Genomic DNA, 26,504 nt, shown 5'->3' on the forward strand with positions numbered 1-26,504 from the left:
GTATAAAGACAGTATACTGCTCAGTACCCATTATAGTCACTCCAGCTGTAAATATATGCTTTTTAAAGTAATTGATTCTGCATTATTTTTCTCTAAATGATACTTGTGATAATGTAGTGGACTCTTACTAAATAAATACATAAATCTCTGCTATTTCTGACAGTTTGATGTTTGATTCAAGATCCTTATTTCACATATTATTTTTAAATGGCAGAGAGGTAGGTACATTTGAAGTACTTATGCGTCGTTAGTAGGTCTGTTATAGATCTATGACAAGCGAGCATTAATAGTGCTTCTGGTGCACATACCTTACAGGTCTCAAAATTTGACTAAGATTTTATGGTATGGAACAGTGTCTTTTCGACTGTTCCACTGTGTTTAGGACAGATTAAAATTTGTATGAAGTGATTGAGTGCTATGGAAAACATATTTTGTGTTTCATTTGCTTTGTATAAGTGTTTTAGGATTTGTGACAGATGCCCAGTGATCAGGATTTCAGAGTTCTCCACTTCTATTAAAGGAGCTCTGTTGTTATCTCTTTTATATACTGTATTGGAGTTCCACTTGTAAAAATACAAATAGAAAAGCTGTATTTGACAAAAAGAGCTGTGCTTCTAAAAAAAACTTGAAAACTGGTATAAAACTGTGGGAGAAAACATTTACAAATTTATATACAGTAGTCCCACCTTATCCATGGAGGATATGTTCTAAGACACACACCCCCCCCCCCCCTTTAATGCCTGACATCATGGATGGTACCAAACCCTGCATAGACTGTGTTTTTTCTTATACATACATACCTATGACAAAAATTATTTTATGAATTAGGCACAGTAAGAGACTGATAGTAACATTACAATAAAAGTTATGTGAATGTGCACTCACTCATTTGTTCTTATAATATTGTGCTGTGATGATATGAGATAGTAAAATGCCTACTTTGATGAGATGAAATAAGGTGAATGCCATAGGCATCGTAAGATAATGTTAGGCTACTGTTGAGCTTCTGAGTATACATGAGAAGAAGGACGATCAGCTTCTAGTCTACAGTTGCCCTGGGAGTGCCTGAAGCTGTGGATAAAGGGGAATTTAATGTATCTGACAAGGGTCTAGTATCCAGAATATATAAGAACTCAATGACAGAGCCACAAATAACCCTGTTAAAAATGGGCAAAGGACTTGAATAGACCTTTCTCCAAAGAAGATATAATACAAATGGCCAATAAACACATGAAAACATGTTCAGCATCATTAGTCACTAGGGGAATGCACATTGAAATCACTTCACACCCACTAAGATGGCTATAATCAGAAAGAATATGTGTGTTGGCGAGGATGTAGAAAAATTAGAGCCCTTGTACATTGCTTAAACGGGATGCAAAATGATTCAGTGCTGTGGAACAATTTGACAATTTGACTGTTCCTCCAAAAATTAAACAGAATTGCCATATGAACCTATAATTTCACTCTTGGGTATATACCAAAAGAACTGAAAACAAGTATTCAAATAAGTATCACCCGTAACATCTATGGGTGGATGGATGGAATTGTGGTATATAGCTACAGTGTAATATTACTCCGAGGTAAAAAGGAATGAAATACTGATACATGGTACAACTTGGATGAACCTGCCAAAACATGCTAAGTGAAAGAAGCCAGGCACAAAATACCACATATTATATGATTCCATTGATATGAAATATCGAGAAGAGGTAAATCTGTAGACAGAACTCATACTGGTGATTGCCAAGGGAGGGGGAAGGGGAGAATGGGGGGAAACTGCTTAATGGGTAAGGGGTTTTACTTTGAAGTAATAGAAATGTTTTGGAATTCTATAGACGTGGTAGTGGAACAACATTATGAATGTAGCAAATACCACAGAGTAGTTTACTATAAAATGGTTAAGTTTAGGTACTGTGATTTTTATCTCAATAAATTTGAAGAGAAAAACCTTAGGACTTTTGTTCTTTCAGTCTTTGTTTTAGAGTAGACTTAAATCACTTTCTAAGAAAATTTGCTTTATTTTACTCTGTTGACCTTATCCTCATGCATTAGTAGGGTTGCTTTCTAATAGTGCAGACTTGAGTTAATTTCCTGAATTTTAGGAAGATGTTACCAAGATCACCTTCCTGGCTGAAATTATATGGTCCTGCCTGGAGAATTCATACTTCAGCAACTTGGCAGAAAATAAAACCTCCAGACTCTGCCATTTAATTCATGTTTAAGAATTCAACTAAGAGAAATGAAGTCCTCAAGGATAAGACTGTAAGAGAAGCTATTTTTAAAATAGCATTATGTTTAGCATTGCTGGTTCCCACTCATTAAATTTATACATATATCTAGGGTTTTTTTTTTATATTTTGTGCTTGAAATGGAAGAAAGCTATATAATATTTGCAGTGTACTTTTTAAAAAACATCTGTCATAGGAATGTTTTTATTGAATGTAATTTTTGTTATACATTTGGCCTGCTTCTTAAGAAAAAGTTGGAAAAAACTTAATACACTTCTGTAGGGATAATGCTTAGCACTTCCACAGATCTTCTCAGCTCATTGCATTTGGGATGGGACTTTTTTTTTATTGTATAGGCCAAGGGTCAGCAAACTGTGGCCCCACAGGCCAGATCTTATCTTCAACCTGTTACTGGCACCTCCATAAGCTAAGAATGGTTTTTGTATTTTTAAATACTTGGAAAAAAATCAATAGGGGTACCTGTGGCATGTAAAAATGATAGGAAATTCAAATTTCGGTGTCTGTAAAACAATTTTATTGCAACACAGCAATGCTTGTGTTAATTGTCCAAAATTGCTTTTCCACTACAGTAGAAAAATTGAGTAACTACAACAAAGACCCTATAGTCTACAAAAACTAAGAGACAGTATCTGACTCTTCACGGAAGAGTTTGTGGACCCCATGTGTATGCTTTCAGAAGCATTGTGTTTATTATACCTGCTTCCCCTTCACAAAATGGCAATAGCTTCTCCCATCACTGTGACAATAGTAAATGCCAGACCAGGTTTCCAGATGGGCCCTTTGGGCATGGGGGGTAAGAAGGCTAGAGTGTCCCCTTTAATAATCTTCATAGGAACTATAAGAAACTTCTCTTAGGTCTCTGCATTAGGAAATGTTAACTTTCTCTTTCTATGAGTCTGGTAACTGATTGTTTCCTTTTATTGAAGCTTTTGGAAAATGGAATCAAATGTTTGGAAACAGTGCCTGTCTATAGTAGCTGTTCGGAAATTATATGATTTGTCTGTATAATAAACATGTTATCTGGATTTCATTTTCCTGCCTTTATTCTGGTTTTGTCTTCTTTGTACATCTGTTTTTTTAATATTATACTTTGGATGTATTCTTAAGTTGCTATAAATCCTTTTTGAAGTGAGATTTAATTCAGTAACAAATGCACTGAGTAAACAACCTCAGTGAAGACTTTCTTTTACCTGAAATTTTCATTTACCAGTGCTGCTCCCATCTCAAACACAGATTTGTGATTATTAGCTAAATATTATGCTAAGTATTGTGTTTCTTTCATTTAATTCTCAGAACAGCCCTATAAGATAAATACTGCTGTTATGAATATAGGTGCAGAAGCTTGAGTTTTAGGAGAGGTTAAAAAATTTGCCCAAAGTGTCTTTTTTTTTTTTTTTAAGATTTTATTTATTTATTTGACAGAGAGAGATCACAAGTAGACAGAGAGGCAAGCAGAGAGAGAGAGAGAGGGAAGCAGGCTCCCTGCTGAGCAGAGAGCCCGATGCGGGACTCGATCCCAGGACCCTGAGATCATGACCTGAGCTGAAGGCAGCAGCTTAACCCACTGAGCCACCCAGGTGCCCCTGTTCAAAGTGTCTTAATGGTAGTATGGACTCCAATAATGGAATTCTTTAACAGTATTTCGCACTGATTTTATTTTATTTTATTCTCCACATTTTAATTTAACATACAGTGTAATATTAGTTTCAGTGTAGATTTTAGTGATTCGTCACTTACATACAACACCTGGTGCTCATCAGAGCAAGTACCCTTCTTCCATTACCTATTTAGCCCATCCCCCCACCCACCTCTCCTCCAGTAACCATCAGTTTGTTCTCTAGTTAAGAGTCTGTTTCTTGGTTTGCCACTCTTTTCCCCCAATGTTCATTTATTCATTGTTTCGTTTTGTAAATTCCACCATATGAGTGAAGTCATACGGTATTTGTCTTTCTTTGACTGACTTATTTCAGTTAGCATAATACTCTCTAGCTCCATCCACATTGTTGCAAATGGCAAGATTTCATTCTTTTTTTTTCACTGAGTAATACTACATTGTGTGTGCGTGTGTGTGTGTGTGTCTGTCTGTGTCTGTGTCTGTGTCTCACATCTTCCTTATCCATACATTAGTCAGTGGACATTTGGGCTCCTTCCATAATTTGGCCGTTGATGATGCTACATTACACTGATTTTATAAATAATTTTCAGCAGTGGCATTGCTTTTTTTTTTAAATAAAATTCTAATTTTAAAATCCCAATAATAAAAGAGATTAAAGAATTTTTTATTCCAGTGTAATTAGCATATGATATTATATTAGCTTCAGGTACAAAATATAATGTTTCACCAGTTCTTTACATCATTCACTGCTCATCAGGATAAGTGTACTCTTAATTCCTTTCAACCGTTTCACTCATTCTCCACCTACCTCCCCTCTGGTAAACACCAGTTTGATTCCATTTATTAATTTAGTCTTTTTTTTTTTTTTTAAGATTTTATTTATTTATTTGACAGAGAGAGAGATCACAAGTAGGCAGAGAGGCAGGCAGAGAGAGAGGAGGAAGCAGGCTCCCTGCGGAGCAGAGAGCCCGATGTGGGGCTCGATCCCAGGACCCTGAGATCATGACCTGAGCCGAAGGCAGCGGCTTAATCCACTGAGCCACCCAGGCGCCCTCCATTTATTAATTTAGGAGTCTGTTTTTTGTTTATCTCTTTTTTCTTTGCTCATTTGTTTTGTTTCTTAAATTCCACATAAGTGAAGTCATGTGGTATTTGTCTTTCTCTGACTTATTTCACTTAACATTATACCTGTAGATCCATACATGTTGTTGCAAATGGCAGGATTTATTCTTTTTTATGGCTGAGTAATATTCCATCGTATATATATATGCCACAGCTGCTTTATCCATTTATCAGTGGACACTAAAAGTGGTATTATTAATGAATTTACTTTTTATCAGTTGAAATGTATATTAATTACTTGCTAGAAAGTCAACTTTGAAATAAGTGAGGTTGTTTCGATAATTATTTAGTTTCTAGTTTATTACTAGTTTCAGTTGGGGAGTATGGGAAAAGTCCTTATTCATAGCTTATTTGCATATGACAACAGTTAAAATTGTTATTTTAATGCAGTGTATGCTTATACTTTAAAAAATGACACAGGGGTGCCTGGGTGGCTTAGATGTTAAGCATCTGCCTTCAGCTCAGGTCATGATCCCAGGGTCCTGGGATCGAGCCCTGTGTCAGGCTCCCTGCTCAGAGGGAAGCCTGCTTCTCCCTCTGCCCCTCCCCCTGCTTGTGTTCCTGCTCTTGTTGTCTGTCTCTCTGTCAAATAAATAAAATCTTTTTCTTTTAAAGTGTATGACATAAAAAGTTAGTTTTCCATAATTCCCACTGCCTTCTAACGTAAGCACAGATACCCTTTTTAGTAATGTGCCTTGTGTTCTTCTAGTTTGAAAGAAGAGTAACTCACAGTTGACTCACTAACCAGGGTTTGCATTCTATAAAATAAATGTAATCAAAGAACTACAATTATTAGTCATAATTGATAATACAGTATAGGGTGAGATGATCATTTATTTATAAATGCCAACTGACTTAGGCTATCATAAGAGCACTTTGAGCAGAAGTCTTTTTTAGCATTTAATTTACCATTGTATCTATGAGTGGACTTGCATAGCCTAACATCCTTTCACTGCAGAAATCTTTTTTTTCCTTTTTTTTTTTTTTTAAGAGAGAGCACGTGCACATATGTGAGCGAGAGAGGCAGGGGGGGGAGAGAGAATCTTAAGCAGACTCCACAGTGCATGGAGCCCAATGAAGGACGTGATCTCATCATGACCCTGAGATCGTAACCTGAGCTGAAACCAAGAGTGAAACACTTAAATGACTCTGGCCCCTAGGTGTCACCAGAAATAATTCTTCTTAATCAGTGACCATCTTTGAAGACGTTAACATGTATGCAAAGATGGCAGAAAAATCTTTATTCCTAGCCCTGCCCCAAACTGGGTTAATGTAATGGCAAAATTGCTAGTTGGTGATCCCCAATATGTAATATTACACATCTTAGAGTGTATTTTTACATTACCATTTTAAAATATAGATGATTATATATTTTTAAGCCAATGTGTAATTTAAACAGGAAACAGCTTTACCAGGCCCTCGAATTTTATAGAACAGTTTGAATACTACTGTCTTGGATTCTCAAGAATTGGCATTTATTTCTGTTTCAGGACCTGTTTCGTTCTTATAAATTCTGTTTATTGTAATTCTTTCATTCTTGTATGAATATTGTATTATGTCCCATAATACAGTGTTTTGTATTATGGGACATAATTGTGAGAAATGAGTGACTATATAGCAAGGCAATATCACCAAGCAAACTGAACTTTGATTCTACTTTCTATTTTGGTGTAGAAAGAGGTTCATATATATATATTTTTTAAGATTATATTTATTTATTTATTTGACAGAGCAAGAGAGCACAAGCAGAGGGAACAGTAGAAGGAGAAGCAGGCTCTCCACTTAGCAGACAGCCCAATGCGGGGCCCCATCCCAGGACCCTGGGATCACAACCCGAGCCAAAAGTAGGCGCTCAACCATCTGAGCCACCCAGGCGGCCCTCCCCCCTTTTCTTAAGATTTTATTTATTTATTTGTCAAAGCGCACACAAGCAGGGAGAGTGGCAGGCAGAAGGAGAAGCATGCTCCCTGCTGAGAAAGGAGCCTGATGTAAGACTCCATCCCAGGACCTTGAGATCATGACCTGAGCCAAAGGCAGGCACTTAACTGACTGAGCCACGCAGGCATCCGGAGGTTCATATTATTATTGATACCCATTCTTTTATGAATCTCCAGGAGGTACCAGTTCTAGTTCCTTCTTTGTATGGATGGTTTCACTATGTTCGTGACTTCTAGTCTCTATAAGAAATAGTAAAATAAACTTTGCTAGTAGGATAAAAAATTTTTTCCCATGGGACATATAAAGCAGACCATTGAGAAGATTGTAGGTTAAAAGTCCTATAAGACTTACAAAAATCTTCTTACTCTTTTTACTTTTTCTTATGTTCTTCACACTCTATACCCATCTTCTTTAGGAGTCCTTTTTCTTCCTTTCTTTTTATTCCCGATCTCCATGTGTTTTGTATCAGTTCCACTAGGCTTATCTTTGGTGAGGATGTACAAAAAATCTGTATCCTTTATGTATATTTGCAGTAATGTGTTGATTCCCATTCCGTGATGTTGGAGCATACTGATTTTCCCTTTTTTGTAAAGAATATTTATTTTAGGGGCACCTGGGTGGCTCAGTGGTTTAAGCTGCTGCCTTCGGCTCAGGTCATGATCTCAGAGTCCTGGGATCGAGTCCCATGTCAGGCTCTCTGCTCTGAAGGGAGCCTGCTTCCCTCTCACTCTCTGCCTGCCTCTCTGCCTACTTGTGATCTCTCTCTGTCAAATAAATAAATAAAAATCTTTAAAAAAAAAAAAAAGAATATTTATTTTAGAGAGCTTGTGCACAAGAGGGAAGAGGGGCAGAGGGAGAGGAAGAGAGAGTCTCTCAAGCAAACTCCCCACTCACCAGGGAGCCTGCTGCTGGGCTCAGTATCACAACCCTGAGATTAGGACATGGCCCAAAGTCAAGAGTTGGATGCTGAACTTACTGAGCCACCCAGGTGCCCCAGAACATACTATTTTATTATTTGAGGAATGAATATAATACTACCTAGCCATGGGGCACCTGGGTGGCTCAGTGGGTTGAGGCCTCTGCTTTCGGCTCAGGTCATGATCCCAGGGTCCTGGGATCGAGCCCCATATCGGGCTCTCTGCTCGGCGGGGAGCCTGCTTCTGCCTCTCTCTCTGCCTGCCTCTCTGCCTACTTGTGATCTCTGTCAGATAAATAAATAAAATCTTAAAAAAAAAAAAAATAACTACCTAGCCATTAAGCTAGGTAACAAGCAAAGCATTAAGATTAAAATTGTGTAAAACATTTTGCCTAAAAGGTATGATAAACGTAGTGTATATTTACAGTAATATTTTTTCACATTAACCTAGAATTTTTGTGACTTACTCCCTGTTAAGTGTAAGGTGCAAAGTTCCCCTTCCATACATACATGACATGCACTGCTGAAACAAAGTAGACAAGGGAGTGATTCTTAACAGCACAAGGGGTGGTTTTCTGACCTTGTTTTCTGACCGTTTAGAGTCAGGCTGAAAATGAGACTCTCCTTTATACCTATAAACTAAATTATCTGTCCTTAGGTATCATTACTTTGTTTATTCTGGAAATTGGGGATTAGTAGGATATGAAGCTTTAAAGATGGTTTGATATTAGGTTTTGAAGATCTTGGGATACCATTGATTATGTTTAGGTTATCCAGTAACTGGGATCATTATAAACAAAATGGCTCAGGAAGCTTGATTTGGTAGGATGTAGAGGATCAACCTGAAGAGAAAGCCAATGGAGGCAGAACAGGAAAGAGGAGAATTAATATGCATTTAAGATGGTTGTAATTTTTATTTTCTGTTCTTAACAGGATCCCCTTGTGCATTTATCAGAAGATGTGATAGCAAGAACCTACAACGTTTTTGCTATTATGTTTAGATATGCAGTGGAGATACTAACCTGGGAAAAAGAAAGTGAATTGCCAGCAGATTTAGAGATAATGTAAGTACAGCCCTTTTATTCTTTATATTCGTATTTGCTCAAACTTCTGTTTTAAGCATTTTGATTCTAATTCCTCAAATTAAGTTTAATACAGCTAAGATCGAACATACTCTCTTCTAGTAAATAGTTTTCAGTAATACTTTATTTCAGAGTTTTTAAATATGTGTGATCCACTTAGTTGATAGAGATTTCTCCCTGTTCATTGATTAGTTTACTTAAGCCTCGTATTTCAGGCACAGGCACTTTTCTGTTCTTTATGTGATAAACCTGATAACTCTCACATTTTTACTGTTTGCATTTTGATTATTGAGGAGGTTGCAAACTTGTGACCAGAGAGTTGTATTCTGCCATAAGTGTATTAAGGCTAGGGGCTTACTTTTCCATGTGATGTGCCTGCCTCAAACAACCTTCCCTTTAACTTTTAATTCTGACCAAGTTTGTTGGAGTCCTGTTCATATTTAAGGTTGATTACAAGTTGAAGTGAGGGTCTGGTGAACATCAGTGGTTTCTTTTTTGCTTTTTCAGTACTATTCTAGACCCTTGGACACTTCAGTGTTTTTTAATAAAGTGAGATGTTAATTATACTTTTTTGGAAATGTTGAAAATAGTGCCTTATGAATCTATCTTCACAGCTTTCCATATTGCCATATGAATCTTCACATATATCCACACATACCCATATATGTCGTATGAATATATCTTCACAATATCTTGCGGGTATTGCAGGTTGGTTTCCAGACCACTGCAAAAAAGCAAGTCGAAAGCATTTTTTGGTCTCCCAGTGCACGTGAAAGTTAGATTTACACCATGCTGTTGTCTAGTAACATTATGTATAAAAAAACAAAGTACATAACCTTAACTTAAAAATACTTCATTGCTAAAAGATGCTGACCATCATCTGAGATTTCAGGGTTGGCTACTGACTGAGCAGGGTGGGAGTGGCTGTGGCAGTTTCTTAAAATAAGACAACAGTGAAGGTTGCTACATAGATCGACTCTTCCTTTCACTTAAACACTTAGAGACCATTACAGGGTTTCAGCTGTCTCAGAATACAGAGGCCCAGGGAGAGGGAGAGAGACAGGAAACAGCTGGTCAGTGGAGCAGTCAGAACACATACAACATTTATACCTAAGTTTGCAATATAAAATAGATGTGGTTCCTGGTGCTCCAAAACAAATACGACCATAACATCAAGGATCACTGGTCACTGATCACAGATCACCATAACAAATATAATAATGATGAAGATGTTTGAAGTATTGCAAGAATTACCAAAACATGATGCAGAGACATGACATGAGCAAATGCTGTTGGAAAGATGGCACTGAAGAGGCTTGCTCCATACAGCGTTGCCACAAACCTTCAGTTTGTAAAAACAAACAAAACAAAAAACAAAACCCACAATATCTTAAAAGCACAGTAAAACAAAATGTATTTCAAGTTGGGAGCCGTTGATCAAAGATACAAATTTAGACCCTAGAGAATAGAAGAGTTTTGTTTTTATCTTTTTGTTTCATTGTAGGTTCAAAATCACTGGTATAGAAGGGAAAAGAATGTAACTTGCTTCTCTTAGACTGTTTTCCTGACTTAGTAGTTGGCATTCCATCTACACAGAAACCTGAATCACCTATACCCATTTAGATTTCAAACCCAGCTGGTTCTTCCTCCATCAAATCATATAACTTCTGTTCTTCTCCATTACTGCTGTCCTACTCCAAATTAATTAATTTCATCATTGACAGCATTGCCTCCCTAGCTGAATTGCTTTATCTATTCTTGTCCCTCACGATTCATTCTCCACATGGTAGCAAAGTGAACTTTAAGGCAAACCTGACTGTTACTTATTTTTTTAGGATCTCTGATATAAATCCCAAGTGGGGCTTGAACTCATGACCCCGAGATCAAGAGTCACATGCTCTTCCATCTGAGCCAGCCAGGTGCCCCAGTGGATTGTAAAATATTTAGCAGGATCCCTGGCCCTTAACTGCTAGATGCCAATGGCACTCCTGCCCCAATCATGGCAACAGAAAATGTCTCCAGACATTGCCAAGTGGTCCTCTATGGGAGTTAGTGGAGAAGTACCTCTAGTTTAGAACCATTGATAGTTTGACTTTGGGTCTCAGATTACTTCTCTGGCAGTTCTCTGAAGTCCCAGACCTATTTTACCCTATTGCAGTTTTTTGTTCTTCTTGATAAAAGCCAGTTCACTTAGAATTACATGTCAAATACGTATCTTCCCTAACAGATAGTGGTGTCATGGAGCATGGGGACCACAGATGACTTTGCTACAGACACGTGCCCAGTACCTAGCACATCCCCTAGCACTAGAACCAAGTGTGCTCTTACTTAATCAGCCTGGAGCTAAAGAATATGCAGTTAGATAATATATAATGTTTTACCCCACAGAGAGAAGAGGGATACCTACTATTGCATGCTGTTTAATGATGAGGTGCATACCTATGAACAAGTTATTTATACCCTTCAGAAAGCTGTTAACTGTACACAAAAAGAAGCCATTGGCTTTGCAACTACAGTAGATCGAGATGTAAGTAATTTTCATTATATTGATGTCACATAATAAATTTGAACCTTTATTACAGATAAGCTATTCTGCGAAAATTGAATAGTCTAGGCTATTTTTGTTTTAAGGATTTTATTTATTTATTTGAGAGAGAGAAAGAACACAAGTAGAGGGGAGGAGCAGAGGGAGAGGGGGAAGCAGACTCCCCACTGAGCAGGGAGCCCAATGTAGGGCTTGATCCTGGGACTCTGGAATCATGACCTGAGACAAAGGCAGACACTTAACCAACTGAGCCACCCAGGTGTTCTTAGGTTATTTTTTTTTTTATTTCTTTTGAATATTGGGACAGATACATATTGGGTATAAATGTAAGCTGTTGTCAGAAAGTTTAGAAGGAACTGTAGATGGAGTTGCCCTCATTCTACCCAGTGATTAGAAATATTCAGTTATGGGTCACCTGGGTGGCTCAATCGGTTAAGCATCTCCCTTCAGCTCAGGTCATGATTCCAGGGTCCTGGGATCGAGTCCCATACATCAGGGTCCCTGCTCAGTGGGGAGTCATCTTCTCCCTCTGCTCCTCCCCGCAACTTGTGCTCTCTCTCTCTCTAACTCACACTGTCTCTCAAAGAAATAAAATCTTTAAAAAAAAAAGAAATACTTAGTTATGAAAACAGGAATTATAGCAACCTAGAAGAATAAATGTTATGTCATTTAAGGAAATATACTTATTAGTGAGTTGAAAATATTAGGATGGTTTTGAAGGAAGATAATTTACTTTTCATCATTGAATAGAATGAATGTTGTAAATATTAAAATTGACTGGAGTTGTTATATGCTCAAATATGTTTATTTGTTTACTGGATGAAAAGTTATTAATACTGAATATAGTATTTTTACATGTTAATTTAAAATATCTTCATTTACCAGGGTCGTAGGTCTGTTCGATATGGAGATTTCCAGTATTGTGAACAAGCAAAATCAGTGATTGTTGTAAGTAATTGAAAAACATGCCTATACTATTATTTTTTTTTTATTAGTTTAAAACTCATTCCATGTTTTGGCATTTATGAACACATATTTCTGCCTTCATGAATGTAAAGCCAACATCAGCCAAAAGTCATGCTTAATGATGTTTCTTGAGCATTGCATTATTGCTCTATTTTTTTTAAGATGTGTAAGATTGATATTGAAAATGAACATTTACATGAGATAGATTTTCTGCCTTCCTATTTCTGTCAGAAACATCTTAGAAAGTGTTTCATTTTTGTTTTGTTTTTGATAGCATGTCACATTACTTTTTAGGACTTTAACTGACATAGCACCAAGATCAGAATTCAAGGGAGGTTGTTTCTTAGGAACTTATAGCAAGGTATGCTGCATATAATAATAGCACTTAATGTATTATTTCTCTAAAAGAAAACTATTCCCCACATTTGTATTTATTTTAAAAAGTAAGAATTATTTTAAACTATTCCATGTAAAGGAATTTTATGTAAATGTCCTTTTTGTTAAGTATTTTAAATATGCAGATAAAAATAGAGATAACATAGCAAATGCCTGTATGCCCACATTATACAGCATTTCCTCATACTTTTTTTTATGTAAATAAAATAGTGTAGAGGACCCTGTAATATCCTATTCCCTTTTCTCCTACCCTAGAGATAGATAACGACTTCTATTAATTCGTTTGTTCATTCTTGTGCGTACCTTTATGCTTCCATTTATTAAATCTGTTAACATTATATGTATTGATTTGGAGGCCTTCAAACATTAATTCATAACGTTTCATAACAGGATTCATACTGGATTTTTATACTGCAGCTTTCTGTTTCAGTGTTGATACTAGGTTTGTGTGTTGATGCATGTACCTGTGAAGTATTCCATTGATAACTTCACCATAATTTTGCCATTCTCCTACTGATGGACAATTAGAATGATTCCTTTTTTTTTTTCTTTTTTTGCTATGACTAAAAATCTTGCTATGGACATTGTTTTGTCTCCTTGTTGCATAGATGTAAGAGTTTCTCTAGGGTATATACCAAGAAATAGGATTTCAGAGCATTTTCATCTTTACTAGATTTTGCTAAGTTAGTCTCCAAAATGGTGGCACTAATATGCATGCCCACCAGAGGTGTATAGAGAGTTCCTATTTCTCCACAACTTTGTCAAAACTGTATATTGTCAGATTTTTAAATTTTTGCCAATTTCATGTGTATGCATGGCATCTCGTCAATTAAATTTGCATTGTCTTAATTACGAGTATCTTCATATTTTTGTTAAGATCTTATTTATTTATTTATTTATTTATTTATTTATTTATTTGATGGAGAGAGAGCACAAGTAGGCAGAGCGGCAGGGAGAGGAAGAAGCAGGTTGCCCATTGAGCAGAGGGCCTTTTGTAGGGCTGGATCCCCAGACCCTAGGATCATGACCTGAGCTGAAAGCGGAGACTTTAACTGACACTGACTGAGCCACCAAGGCACCACATCTTATTTCATATTTATTTATGTTTTCTGTGAATTTCCTATTCATACCCTTTACCCATTTGGGGGGAGGGGTTGTCTTTTTCTTACTCTTTTGTTAGGGGTTCTTTATGTAACCCGAATTGTGGTCTTTTGTTACAAATAACAATAATATTACATTTACATTTGTCTCTGGTGCCTTTCATTGAGCAAAAACTTTAAATTTTACTGTAGAAAAATATATCTTTTTCTTTATGATTTGTACATTTGATGTCTTATTTTAAAAATTATTAATATATAGACATAATAATGCATGAGAAACTATATCATGATTGGGTAGAAGAATATTTCCATTTTTAGGAAATGCAGGTTGAATATTAAGGGATAAGGAGGGATGATGCATATAACACACCCTCAGTAGTTCTTGGGAGTTTTTTTCTTTTTTCTTTTTATTAAGTGCATGTATGTGTGTCTGTGTGGAGAGAGGAAAAATAAGGTGGAAATGATAAAGCAATCGGGATCAAAGTTAGAGGAGATGAATCTGAGTAAAGCAAAGAGGTATTTTTTTTTCTTATATTGGTTACTTTATAACTTCTTAGGTGTAGTACTATCATTTCAATTTTTCCTTTTTAAGAAAATTCATCTTTGTAATCTCTGGTGGCATTTATGAAGATACATTCATAATACAGAAAAGAAAGTCCAGAAATAGATAATAGCTAGAAGTAACTATAGGTACATTCTAAGGGAGGAGGAGAGCTTCTTAACCTATACTAGAACCCCAGGAGTTAATAAAGAAATGTATTGTTTGGTTATGTAAAAAATTAGCATAAGAAGATATTCCATAAACAAAGTCAAGAGACAAACAGTAGATTTAGGCAAAATTATTTCTAACATAGAGGATAGACATTTAATGTTTATGATAAACAGAATACTCATAGATTATCAAGTAGGGAACAAATAACAAAATAGAAAAATGGACAGTGGATATGGAAAGGCAATTACAGCAGAGAAAAAAATGTAGGCAGTGAGTATACATGAAGAGACTCACTCATTGGTAATCAGTAAAATGATGGGGAGATTTCATATTCATCAGGTTGGAGAGGTTAGAGTGATAAAATACCTGACTGGCAGAGATGCAGAGAATTTGAAAGCTGGTGTAAAATAAATTGCTACAGCATTTGGGGAAATAATTTAGTAGCATCTATTACTAAAGTTTTATCTTTCCTAAGAATTTATCTCATAGAAATGTAAGCACTAGCAAGTGTGTATACAAAGATGTTCAGTGCTGCTTTTTTTGTAGTCACAGGAGACTGAAAACAAAGGGAATATGAATGCCCTTCTCTAGAGGATGTTTGAATAAATCCACACCACAGAATATCATGAGTCATTAACCCCAAAAAATCGGTTAACGCAGAGATGCACAAGAGTATGTATAGTATCCCATTTTTGTAAATCAAATAAAAATCTTTATAAATGTATACATATATAATATATAGATAGAGAAAATATGCAGAGACATACTGTGTTAATGTGGATTATGGGGATGGGATGAAGTTGGGGGTAGAAAGATGATCCAAACAAAAAATTATAATAGACTTAAGTAGACCTTTCTCCCAAAAGGTATATAAATTACCAGTAAGCACATGAAAACATCTTCAACATCACTAATTGTTAGGGAAATGCAAATAAAAACCATGATGAGATACCACCTGTTACCCATTTGGATGGCTGTTACAAACAAAAACCATAACAACAAAAGAGTTGGCAAGGATATGGAGAAATTGCAACCCTTGCGCACACTGCTGGTGGGAATGTAAAATGGTACAGCTACTATGGAAAACTGCAGTGTAGTTCCTCTAAAAATTAAAAGGGAATTACCATATGATCCAGCAGTTTTGCTTCTGGGTATATGCACAAAAGAATTGAAAGCAGGGTCTTGGAGATATTTGTACACCTATGTTCATAGCAGCATTGTTATTCATAATAGGCAAAAGACAGAGCAACTCAAGTGTCTATTAATGGATGAATGGATAAATAAAATCTATATACATACAATAGAATATCATTCAGCCTTAAAAAGGAAGGAAATGCTGATGCATGCTACAACATAGGTGAACCTTGAGGACATTATGCTAAGAGAAATAAGCCAGTCACAAAAAGATAAATAGTGTATGATTCCATTTATATGATACCTATAGTGTTTGGTGGGTATAAAGTTTGGGTTCTTCAAGATGAAAAGAGTTCTGGAGATTGGTTACACCACAGTGTGAATGTACTTAAGACTTCTGAACTATACATTTAAAAATGGTTACGTTAGGAAATTATAGTTTATTATACAGCAGAGTTTTTCTTTTTTTCAAAGTATGGATAACATCACTTCTATACAGTGAAGCAAATTACTTAAATAAATATGTAATTGCATTTAAGAAATTGAAAACCTAAAACAAATGTCAGCATTTAAGTAATTTCTAATTGGTGGGGCAGATTTTCAAGTATAGGACCAATGACCCAGGTTACTTGTAAGCTGTAACTTCTTACTTTTTTGGAGGAATCCTAAGATTCATTCTAGATCCTAAATTAGGATCTGAGTAAGGCAAGCCAAGTGGTATTTTTCTTACACTCATGCATGAAAAAAAAATTCTCCTGTATGATGAGAGTATAGTTACATTAAATAAAAATGCTAGCTTTTTTCTATAAGATGGCCTTTTTAAGTTTGTTTTTTCTTTCTACCATTTCTTTTTAAGAGAAATACCAGTAGACAGACAAAGCCACTCAAAGTTCAAGTTATGCATTCATCTATTGTCGCACATCAGAATTTTGGTTTGAAACTTTTGTCTTGGCTGGGAAGTATTATTGGATATTCAGGTAGGTTCAAAAAACTATTTTGGAAAAAATATCAAGTGAAATAATTTCTTTAGTTTCACATTTTAAAATACCATCTCAGAATGTATTTATGCACACAAAAACCCATGTTTCTCAAATTTTGCTCCACATGATTTTTTACATGCATACAAAGGATTTTGTGTTCAAATAAATGCAGGAAATATTGGATTAAACAATAATAAATGACTTTAATATGCTAATGAAATAACAAATCTTGCAGACTTAATAAAAGAACCTTTTTTTTAAACCCCATTCTGTGGAACTCTGTTCCACAGAGCAAGCTAGGAAATACTACTATAAATAAAACATAAGTGATTAGCAGTTCAAAAGATACAACACTAATGTTGATATCTTTGTTTTGACCCTTCCAACTTCTGGTTACTAATAATTTGCAACTCCAAACACTTGCAGATTTGAAGTTACTGATTTATATTCGGTATTTTTTGTCTTTCCACATTCCACAAATTAGATAATCTTTTTAATGTGGTAGCATAATGAAGAATCCAGATGGCTAATGCCAGAAATACAAGTTTGACGTATAAAACAGAATATTAAAGGGTGAAATAGGAACAGATCCAAGCTATCTGTCATACAGGTCTTTAGAAAGCAAGAGTGGTGGTTTGGATAAATGGCATTGTGATGTTTATTATAAAGAGAAGTTCTAAAGTATTGTATTAAAAGAGCATTGCCACACTGTGAACACGACAGTTGAAAAAATATGGAGGTACTGAAATTTAGGAAACCATGTTTGCTTGTCTTTTTAAATGTCTTTCCATTTATTTTTCTTATCCTCAGTCTTTTTAGTTTTGGTGTTTTCCATTGGATACCTGTTCACCAAGTTCTCCACCAGAGTAGTAATGAATAGTATCATGGAAGCAATTTCCTGCCAAAAATTTTTTTGAGATATTTACCCTTAATTATTTAAAGACCTTGTCTCTTATTTAATACTATATACATATTTCTCTTTAGCCTTAGAAACAATTCCTCTTTGGTGGCTTTTATAATTTTAAAATTACTCCATTTCTTTCCAATTATTTTGCATGCTTATAGAAGACTAAAAACTAATTTTAATTATAAAGTATGAAACATAAGGTATTAAAGTTTTGGTTATGTTAATGCTTATGTTAATATTTGAAGATTTTTTTTGAATCTTCAAATAAATTTTGAATCAAATAAAAAAATTTATTTGAAAAATTTTTTTTTAAGTTCAGCATTTAGAAGATGTAGGAATTTGTCTTTCAGGACCTTTCACATAGTAGGTACACATAGGTTCACAGGGAACATTTATTTAATGAGTGGAAACATTTTGCATAGCACTGATAAGTGGGCTGGTACTTATTATAGTACAGAGGCCATGCATACTTTTTTTTTTAAATGGGAGCACAATCATACCTGCCTTCACTTGTCGTGGATGTAACAGTTGTATTATAATCTGGTTTAATTAACATAGGTTCTTAAAGAACTGTATTTAAATTCTTTACAACATAAGAGGTCGTTGCCCTTCTGATAGGCTTATATTTTGGTATCTGGAATAAGTGTTGGTGTAGAATGTGAGATTTGGAATTTTTCTCTTTTTGTGAAAATGCTAATAAAATAGTTAATATGTTTTCTTTTTCTGAATAAAGTTGACCATTAATAAACATGTAAAGCTCTGTAGATTCGCTGGAACATTCTATTACAATGTCATTTTAATTCTTAAAGTTTCTATTTCATGACTACTTTTCTTCCTGTTTTAAGATGGGCTTCGTCGAATTTTATGTCAAGTTGGTTTACAAGAAGGGCCGGATGGCGAAAATTCTTCTCTGGTGGATAGATTGATGCTTAATGATTCCAAATTGTGGAAAGGTAATCTTTTAACTACTTTCAGGGTATAGGAGAACCTTAAATAAGTAAATGGGAAAAGGTTTTTTGGTTTTGTTTTGTTTTTTTTGTTTGTTTTCATTTGGGAAGGTATTTAATAAATATATTTATAGTTTTTAGAATTAACACATGTAACACATGTCCTATTCTTCGGAAAAAACATCAACAGATTTTGGAGTCCATGACCCAAATGTTTTTCGAAAAACTTTTTTAAGAAGCAGATTGCAAGTGTTTTATACTGAAGGAACACATTTAGAGTTCTGCTCTTAAGACTTAAAATACTGTTGGACATATAAAAACCTTGGAAGTGTAATTTTTGGCTTGTTTGATACATCATTATTTTACATCTACTCTTTTTGTAAAAGGTGCTAGGAGTGTGTATCACCAGTTGTTTATGAGCAGTCTCCTTATGGATTTAAAATACAAGAAATTGTTTGCGGTTCGATTTGCAAAGGTAAGTAGTCTCTCAGTTTGAAATTTAACGAAATGGGTATATACAGAGTAAATATAACCCATGATTAGATCCAGGCTTTATAATATTAGCAACTAATAGTAATATGTCACTGTGTTGATTTTAAGTTCTCAGAAACTTCAGTAGATGATCTTTTTATCTTTTATAAATAGAATAAAATTCCAACAGTAAGGCTTTTCTTTTGCGTCACCTGCCATGATAATACAAACATCCACCTGTGAGATGGATATGATATCAAATGATAAATGAAGAATTTAAATGTATGCCATTGTGTATTATGTATGGTATTATTCCCATTAAAATTTGTATAAGGAAAAGATCTTAGGTGAAATGACATGTGTATATGGATGTGATTTAAGAATCGTGAACTCTTGGTTGTTGATATTGTTGAATTATATTCTTCTCCCTTTTTGTAGTATGTCCTTTTTTTTTTTTTTTAAGTTCACCTGAATTAGGAGTTCTTAATCAAGGAAGAATGTAAGGATCATTTGAGGAGCTCTTTCAAAATACATCTCTTTGTGTCCCATTCTCAAACCTAATTAGGCAAATTCACCAAGAATGGGATCCAAGCATGTGTAGTTGGAAAGAGCCATCAGGTGATTCTGATATACATTCATAAGAAATAAAAGTCTGGTTTCATCAGAGACCATGTAGAGCTGCTGTGATTTAGCCCTACCAGTGTACAGTAACATCCCAAGATTTTAGAAGCTGTTACTCCTATTTGAGCTTGTAAAGATTGTATAGTGAATCAGTATTTATACAAAATTTAATTGGTAGAAGTTATTTCAGTTATCATTCTCGTAGCAGTGTTATCTTACTGACTCCTCCAGCCCTGACTTTTCATTATAATCCTTAAACATTTGGTCGATATGGATTAGAGGTGAATCTCCCCCTTGTTGTTTAGAATTACCAGCAGTTGCAGAGAGATTTTATGGAGGATGATCACGAGCGAGCAGTGTCCGTGACTGCTCTGTCTGTCCAGTTCTTCACCGCACCTACTCTGGTGAGTAGTGCTTGCCTTTTCTTTGTAACTGATAGCTGGCACTCCTTGCCTTTTTTTGCCTTCTTAATAGAACTATGAGCGTTTGCAGAGTGATTATGTGACAGATGACCACGACAGAGAGTTTTCAATCGCAGACCTCTCGGTTCAGATATTCACGGTTCCTTCACTTGTAAGTACTGAAAGACTAAGAAGAACTTTCTTGTTTGCCATTGACAGAAATAAAGCCTTAAAATACTAGAGAATGAAGATCTGTATATTCCTGAGTAGAATAATATTTTATTAATGGGTGATCAGACTTCAGACACCTTCAGCCATACTAGAACATAGCCTTCAGTATGTAATCTAGAAAGAAAAAGTCATTTAAACTTAATCTGTACATTGTCATACTACTTCCCCAAGGTTTTGAATTGGTTAGTTAAAAATTCAGCTGATTGGTTTAACAAACGTATCCATTAGAAATAGCATTTTATGTACAATCTCACATTTTGAGAAGCTTCCTTCCCCCTAATAAGGCAATTGAATCACAGTGGTTGGAGGTGGTCTTATACTAAGTTTCACTAGTTGCCCAGGAAGGCATCACTATGTTTTAGTGCTATTCAGTAATTAAAATTCTTATTTAATTTATTTGACAAAAATGTGTTGAGGTCTTTTATTTCTTGGACACAGTTCTAAGCTTTGGGAGTACAGCGGTGAACAAAAACAGATGCAGTCCTTGCCCTCATGGAACTTAAAATAATGGGAAAGACTCACAGAATTGGTTAATTAAAACTGTAATGAAAACTCAAGAATTTCATTGTTTTGAGAGAGAATCATAGAGAGATGTAACCTATTCCCAAAGTTCAGAGAGGGATTCTGTAGGGAAAGCACCTTTATGTGGTGTCATGAAGGAAAGTTCATTTAAATGGACCAGGACTTGAGCAGGTCCTGAGTTAGGAAAGTTCCTATCCAGGAAACAGAAGGAAAGCCAGCACAGTTGAAGATCCTTAAAGATGGAATAAAATAGAAGGCTCCGGTGCCTAATTCTATAGTATTCTAGGGTTATTTTCCTACAGAGGTGCATTTTCCAGTTTTTTTGTTTGTTTTTAATGAGTATTTTTCTCAGGATTACCTTTATGTTCAAGGATGTATTCTAGTCCAGTTGAAGCTTTCTGTATCCACTAATGAAATATTATAAGCCAAAAGGAGGATTTTGGTTCAATGGGAAATCAGTGAAGATTTTAAAAGTGGCATTTGCATCATCATGTTTGTGATTTTTAAAAGATTGTGCTGTTTGTAATTTGGAGAACAAATTGACAGGGGACAAAATTGAGCGTGAGGAACCTAATTAGAAGCTGATGCTGTGATCCAGACAAGAATTGGTGGCAACTCAAGCTGGGATTGTGGCTGGAGATGTGAGTTGTGAGAGAGATTTAAATAGTAAAAGCGACAGAATTGGCCAGACTTGGGCTTGGGGGATCAGTTGGTGATGGGTTGTTCAATTGGAGAGAGAGGGTAAAGATGACTCTCAGGTTTGTGACTTGCAGCCCAATGGATGTCATGCCACCTGCACAGGGGATTTTGGAAAACGAGTAGGATTTGTGAAGAGAGAAAGTGATGCTTTCATTTTTAGTCAGGGATATTTGAGAAGCCTCTGAGATATTCCACGTGTGTTCATATCTGTGCTTCCTCCGTTGTTGTCCATTTCCATGTCCGCACCTAGTTCTAATAACTTCTTTAATGTTTTCAGGCTGCTTCTTTTTTTTTTTTTTTTTTTTTTTTAAGATGAACAAAAATTGGGACGCCTGGGTGGCTTAGTGGGTTAAGCCGATGCCTTCAGCTCAGGTCATGATCCCAGGATTCTGGGATCAAGTCCTGCATTGGGCTCCTTGCTCAGCGGGGAGCCTCTGCCTGCCACTAGGCCTACTTGTGCACGTGCTCTCTCTCTCTCTCTCTTTCTCTGACAAATAAATAAATAAATAAAATCTTTTTTTTTTTTTAATGAACTAAAATCACCAAAAAACACATAGGATTTTGATTGTATTTAATGTATTTAAAGATACTTTGGGAAGAACTGATATCTTTGCAATATCAAATATCTCTGTCCAGGAACATAATTTATCCTCATTTATTAAGTCTTATTTTATGTTCTTATTACAGACTTACCGTTCTCTTCTTGTGGGTCTTACACATTTTTAATCTGGCTATGTCTGGCATGTAGAAAAATTACTGTTACTTACATAGTCATCTTAAATCTTTCTGGTCCTCTTAATTAACATTTAAATGTTAAATTTTGTGTTAAATAATTTTGTGTTAAATAACAAAATAATATTTTGTGTTGATTCCTTGGGATTTTGAGTAATTTACAAGTAATTTTTGTTCTACTATTTCATCTTCTATTTTTTCTTGTCTGAGTCTTTTAGTTAGAAACACTAGCAAATAGCATATGTACTCATTTATTCAGAACTTACTTATTTAGCACCTTTACTGAGCAGGTACTGTTGTGGGCTCTGGAGAAAAATATTGCAGTAAACAAAGCAGACAAAAGTCCCTGAACCTCTGGAATTTATAGTCTCATTGGGAAGAGACAGATATACAAACAGTTGTACACCATTTATGAATCATGTGTTGATGCTATGAAGTAGAAAAGCAGGTTGAGCGGATAGAGAGTGACACTTAAGGGATCATACTTTAACAAGGTTATCAGAAGGCCTCTCAGAGAAGTAGTGTTTGAACGGGACCCTGAAGAAAGTGAGAGATGAGTAATGTGACTAACTGGTGGAAGAGCCTCCTGGGCAGAAATAATAGCAAGTACAAAAGTTCTGAGATGAATGTGCACTTGACATTTTGGAAGAAAGAATCCCAAACAGGCCAGTGTTGCTAGATAAATGAGGAAAATGGTCAGTGACATCACTGAGGTATAGGGTTGAAGATGGAATGGGCAAGGGCCATTGTAAGAGCTTAGGTCTTTTGTCTAAAGAAAGTATAATAAGGGAAATGATTAAAGAACAGAAATTAATAAAACAAAGCAAATATATGTAATAAAAAAATCAGTACAACCAAAAGTTGGTTCTTTTAAAACAGCAAGGAAAAAAGGAATAGATATTTAGAAAGACTAATAAAGAAAAATAGAAAAATTTTATTGTGAAAAGGGCTGCAAAAAAGCACAGGCCTTACAGATATTAAGTAGAAAATAAGACAGTATTGGGACCAATTTAAATCAGTATAATTGGAAGTTTGGATGAAATGAACAGATTCCTTAAAAAACCCATAGGTTATTAAAAGAGAAATAAGAAACAGAAATTTTTAATTATTATAAAAATCTTCTCACAAGTCCCCAGGCCCAAGTGGCTACACTGGAGAATCTTTAATTGGAGAATATTTAAGGAAGAAATAACACCTGTCTTACATTAATTTCTCTGGAAAACAGAGAAAGAGAATATACTGGCCAATTTGAGTTCTCTGTTATCTTGATACCAAAACCCAGCAAGGCAATTTACAAGAAAATTACCATCCATTCCCTCTCACAGATGAGGTTGCACAAATCAAATCAGGCAATATAGAAAAAAGATAATACATCACACCATCTTTGGTTTTTTTTCCTTACTGCAAGAGTAGTATAACATTTGGGGGAAAAATCAGCTGGCATAATTCACCTTATTAACAGATGGGGAAAAAATTGTATCACATGCTTTTTCTGAATTAATGAAAATTCAACACTTACTCATAATTTAAAACAAAACACCTCATACCTGGGAATGAAAGAGAACTTTAATCTGATAGAGTACCTAAGAACAGAACAAAACAAAAAGTAAAGACCTCAAGCAAACATTCTACTTAGTGCTAAGTATTAAAAGCTTTTCCCCTGAGATGAGGAATAAGAAAGATTCCTGCTCTTATTCACCACATGATGACAACCATTCTTTCTGTGATTTCTTTAGATGTTTAAGTTGTTGGCTTTCAGCCTTTTTCTCCTGATAAGTGCATTTAAGGCTTAAGTTTCCATCTAAGCGATAACGTTAGCTGCATCCCACAATTTTGTAATGTCCTATTTTTATTATACAGTTCAAAAAATCCACTGAGTTCCTTTGGGACCTCTTCTTCTTGACCCATTTTTTCTTCTTTGTGGTTATACTCCTTAGAGGTATATTGCTAAATTTCAAAACACTTAGGAATTTTCCAATTATTTTGTTACGAATTCTAGTTTAATTTTACTGTGGTTGGAGAACTTGCTGATTTCAGTTGTCTGTTTAGTCTATCTTTATGGCTCAGAATATTTTCAGTTTTGATAAATATCCCATGTGAACTTGAAAATAATGTATATTCTCTTATCATTGGGTACAGTGTTTCTGTATGTCACTTGGGTCAGGTTCATTTTCATTGTGTATGTCTTACATACTTACTAATCTTCTGCGTGCTTGTTCCATCAACTGTTGAAGCATCTTAGGGTTTCCCACAGTGATTGTTAGATTTGTCTTTCTCCTTTTACTTCTGTTTCTATGTACCTGTTTTATATATCTTTATGTTATTGAACACATACAAATTTAGAATTGTACCTTGTAGATTAACCCTTTTATCATTATGAGTTATCTTTTTCATTTCAGATAATACTGCTAACTTAAAGTAATTTATCTGATATTACAGCAACAACTCCTTTCTATTTGTTAGTGTTTGCATAATATGTCTTTTCCTTTTTTTTTTTTTTAAGAGAGAGATAGTTGGGAGTAGAGAGAGGGGCAGAGGGAGAAGGAGAGAATCTCAAGCAATCCCTACATGGGGTAGGGCCCAACATGGGGTTCAATCTCACAACCCAGAGATCATGACCTGAGCTGAAATTAAGAGTTAGATGCTTAACCAGCTGAGCCACCCAGACACCTCACATTTTTAATTTTTTTGTACCCTTATATTAAATTTATATCACTTTTTTAAAGCATGTATTTGGGTTTTGTTGTTTACCCAATCTGTCACACCTGATGATGTAATCAGATACTGCTTGTTTAATGTAATTACTGGTATATTTGGCTTTAAAGATCACTTTGTGATCTTTTTTTTCTGTTTGAACCACCTATTTTGTTTCTTTTTCTCTTCTTTCTTACCTTCTTTTGGATTAAGTAGTTATTATTTCTTTCCCCCAACCTTTATTAACTTGTTTGTCTTACATTCACTTACTACTCTCGTAAGGGTGACTCTAAAGCAGTTTTACTCCGAAGTGTCAGTAATGACAGGATAAACAATTTGTACCAGAATGTGAACCAACACATTGTTGATCTCAGCAAAACTCTTGCTATGAGAGGGGTGCCTGGGTGGCTCAGTGGGTTAAGCCTCTGCCTTCAGCTCAGGTCATGATCTCAGGGTCCTGGGATGAGCCCTGCATCGGGCCCTCTGCTCAGCAGAGGCCCCCTCTCTGTCTGCCTGCCTCTCTGCCTACTTGTGATCTCTCTCTCTGTGTCAAATAAATAAATAAAATCTTAAGAAAATAAAACCTCTTGCTACGAGAAAAAAAAAAGTCAGCTAAATTAAACTGTTACTAGTTGACTTACGTTCTTGTCACAACAAACAGTTTGTAGGCTGCTGGTCCATGGACCATACTTTGAATAGCACTGCCCTAGAGGTTACGTGTGCATTCCTGATACTGCAGGCCAGCGCCATGTTTTCAGCCCTGAAGGGTGGAAGTCTAGACATCCGCACTCAGCCCTTGCTGGTGTAGATGGGAATGGAGCTACAGTTTTTCCTGTAGCAGTTGCCTAGAGTAGAAGGGTTCTTGTCTGAAAGTTTTCTCTCCTGCTGGGTTACTTCTTTCCTGTGGCTGAGAGAGCTGGCTTTTATTGGGGCTTTTAAAAAAAAATCTGCGCCCATTGGCATTTTCAGGTTACCAGCTTCTTAGAACTCTCTGCTATGTCATTTCTTGGGTTCTCTGAGGTCCGTTGCCAGTCTGCCTTCTAGCCACCTCTCTGAATCTTCTGGTGTTCTTTTGCATATAATATCCAGGATTTTTAAATGTGCTTAGAAAGCTAGAGAAAACTACATCTACTCCCTCTAACCAGATCACTGGAACAAAAAAATCCATCCTTTTTTTTTTTTTTTAATGGATTCCAGTTTTCTGGTGAAATTCTCCATTTTTCCCTCAGTTTTCTGAACATGTAAATCATAGTTATTTTAAAGTCATGGTCTGATCTGGGAGTGCCTGGATGGCTCAGTCAGTTGAGCTTTCGATTCTTGATTTCAGCTGAGGTCATGATCTCAGGGTCGTGGCTTTGAGCCCCGTGTCAGGCTCTGTGCTCAGTGTGAATTCTGCTTGGGATTCTCTCCCTCTCCTCTTACCCCTGCTCGCTCGCTCTCTCTCTCTCTCTCTCTCTGTAAAGTGGATAAATAAATACATCTTAAAGTCATAGTCTGATAATTTCATTATCTAGATCATTT

General features: G+C 35.6%; 1 protein-coding gene across 6 annotated transcripts in view; it reads left to right on the forward strand.

Moving 5' to 3' along the window:
- UBR2 (ubiquitin protein ligase E3 component n-recognin 2) overlaps positions 1–26,504 on the forward strand; it is a 125,816-nt gene that overhangs the window by 43,557 nt on the left and 55,755 nt on the right. For 5 of the 6 annotated variants that reach the window (XM_046004494.1, XM_046004497.1, XM_046004496.1 and 2 more), the window contains exons 5-11: positions 8,777–8,907; positions 11,314–11,452; positions 12,356–12,418; positions 16,635–16,755; positions 18,511–18,618; positions 18,999–19,087; positions 20,179–20,277. In XM_046004494.1, coding sequence (XP_045860450.1) covers positions 8,777–8,907; positions 11,314–11,452; positions 12,356–12,418; positions 16,635–16,755; positions 18,511–18,618; positions 18,999–19,087; positions 20,179–20,277 — 750 coding nt within the window. Of the gene's footprint in view, positions 1–8,776; positions 8,908–11,313; positions 11,453–12,355; positions 12,419–16,634; positions 16,756–18,510; positions 18,619–18,998; positions 19,088–20,009; positions 20,109–20,178; positions 20,278–26,504 lie in introns of all 6 variants that reach the window. The other variant, XM_046004495.1, reaches the window with a different exon arrangement.

This window comes from Meles meles, chromosome 5, assembly GCF_922984935.1.
Source record: "Meles meles chromosome 5, mMelMel3.1 paternal haplotype, whole genome shotgun sequence".
Taxonomy (NCBI): Eukaryota; Metazoa; Chordata; class Mammalia; order Carnivora; family Mustelidae; genus Meles; species Meles meles.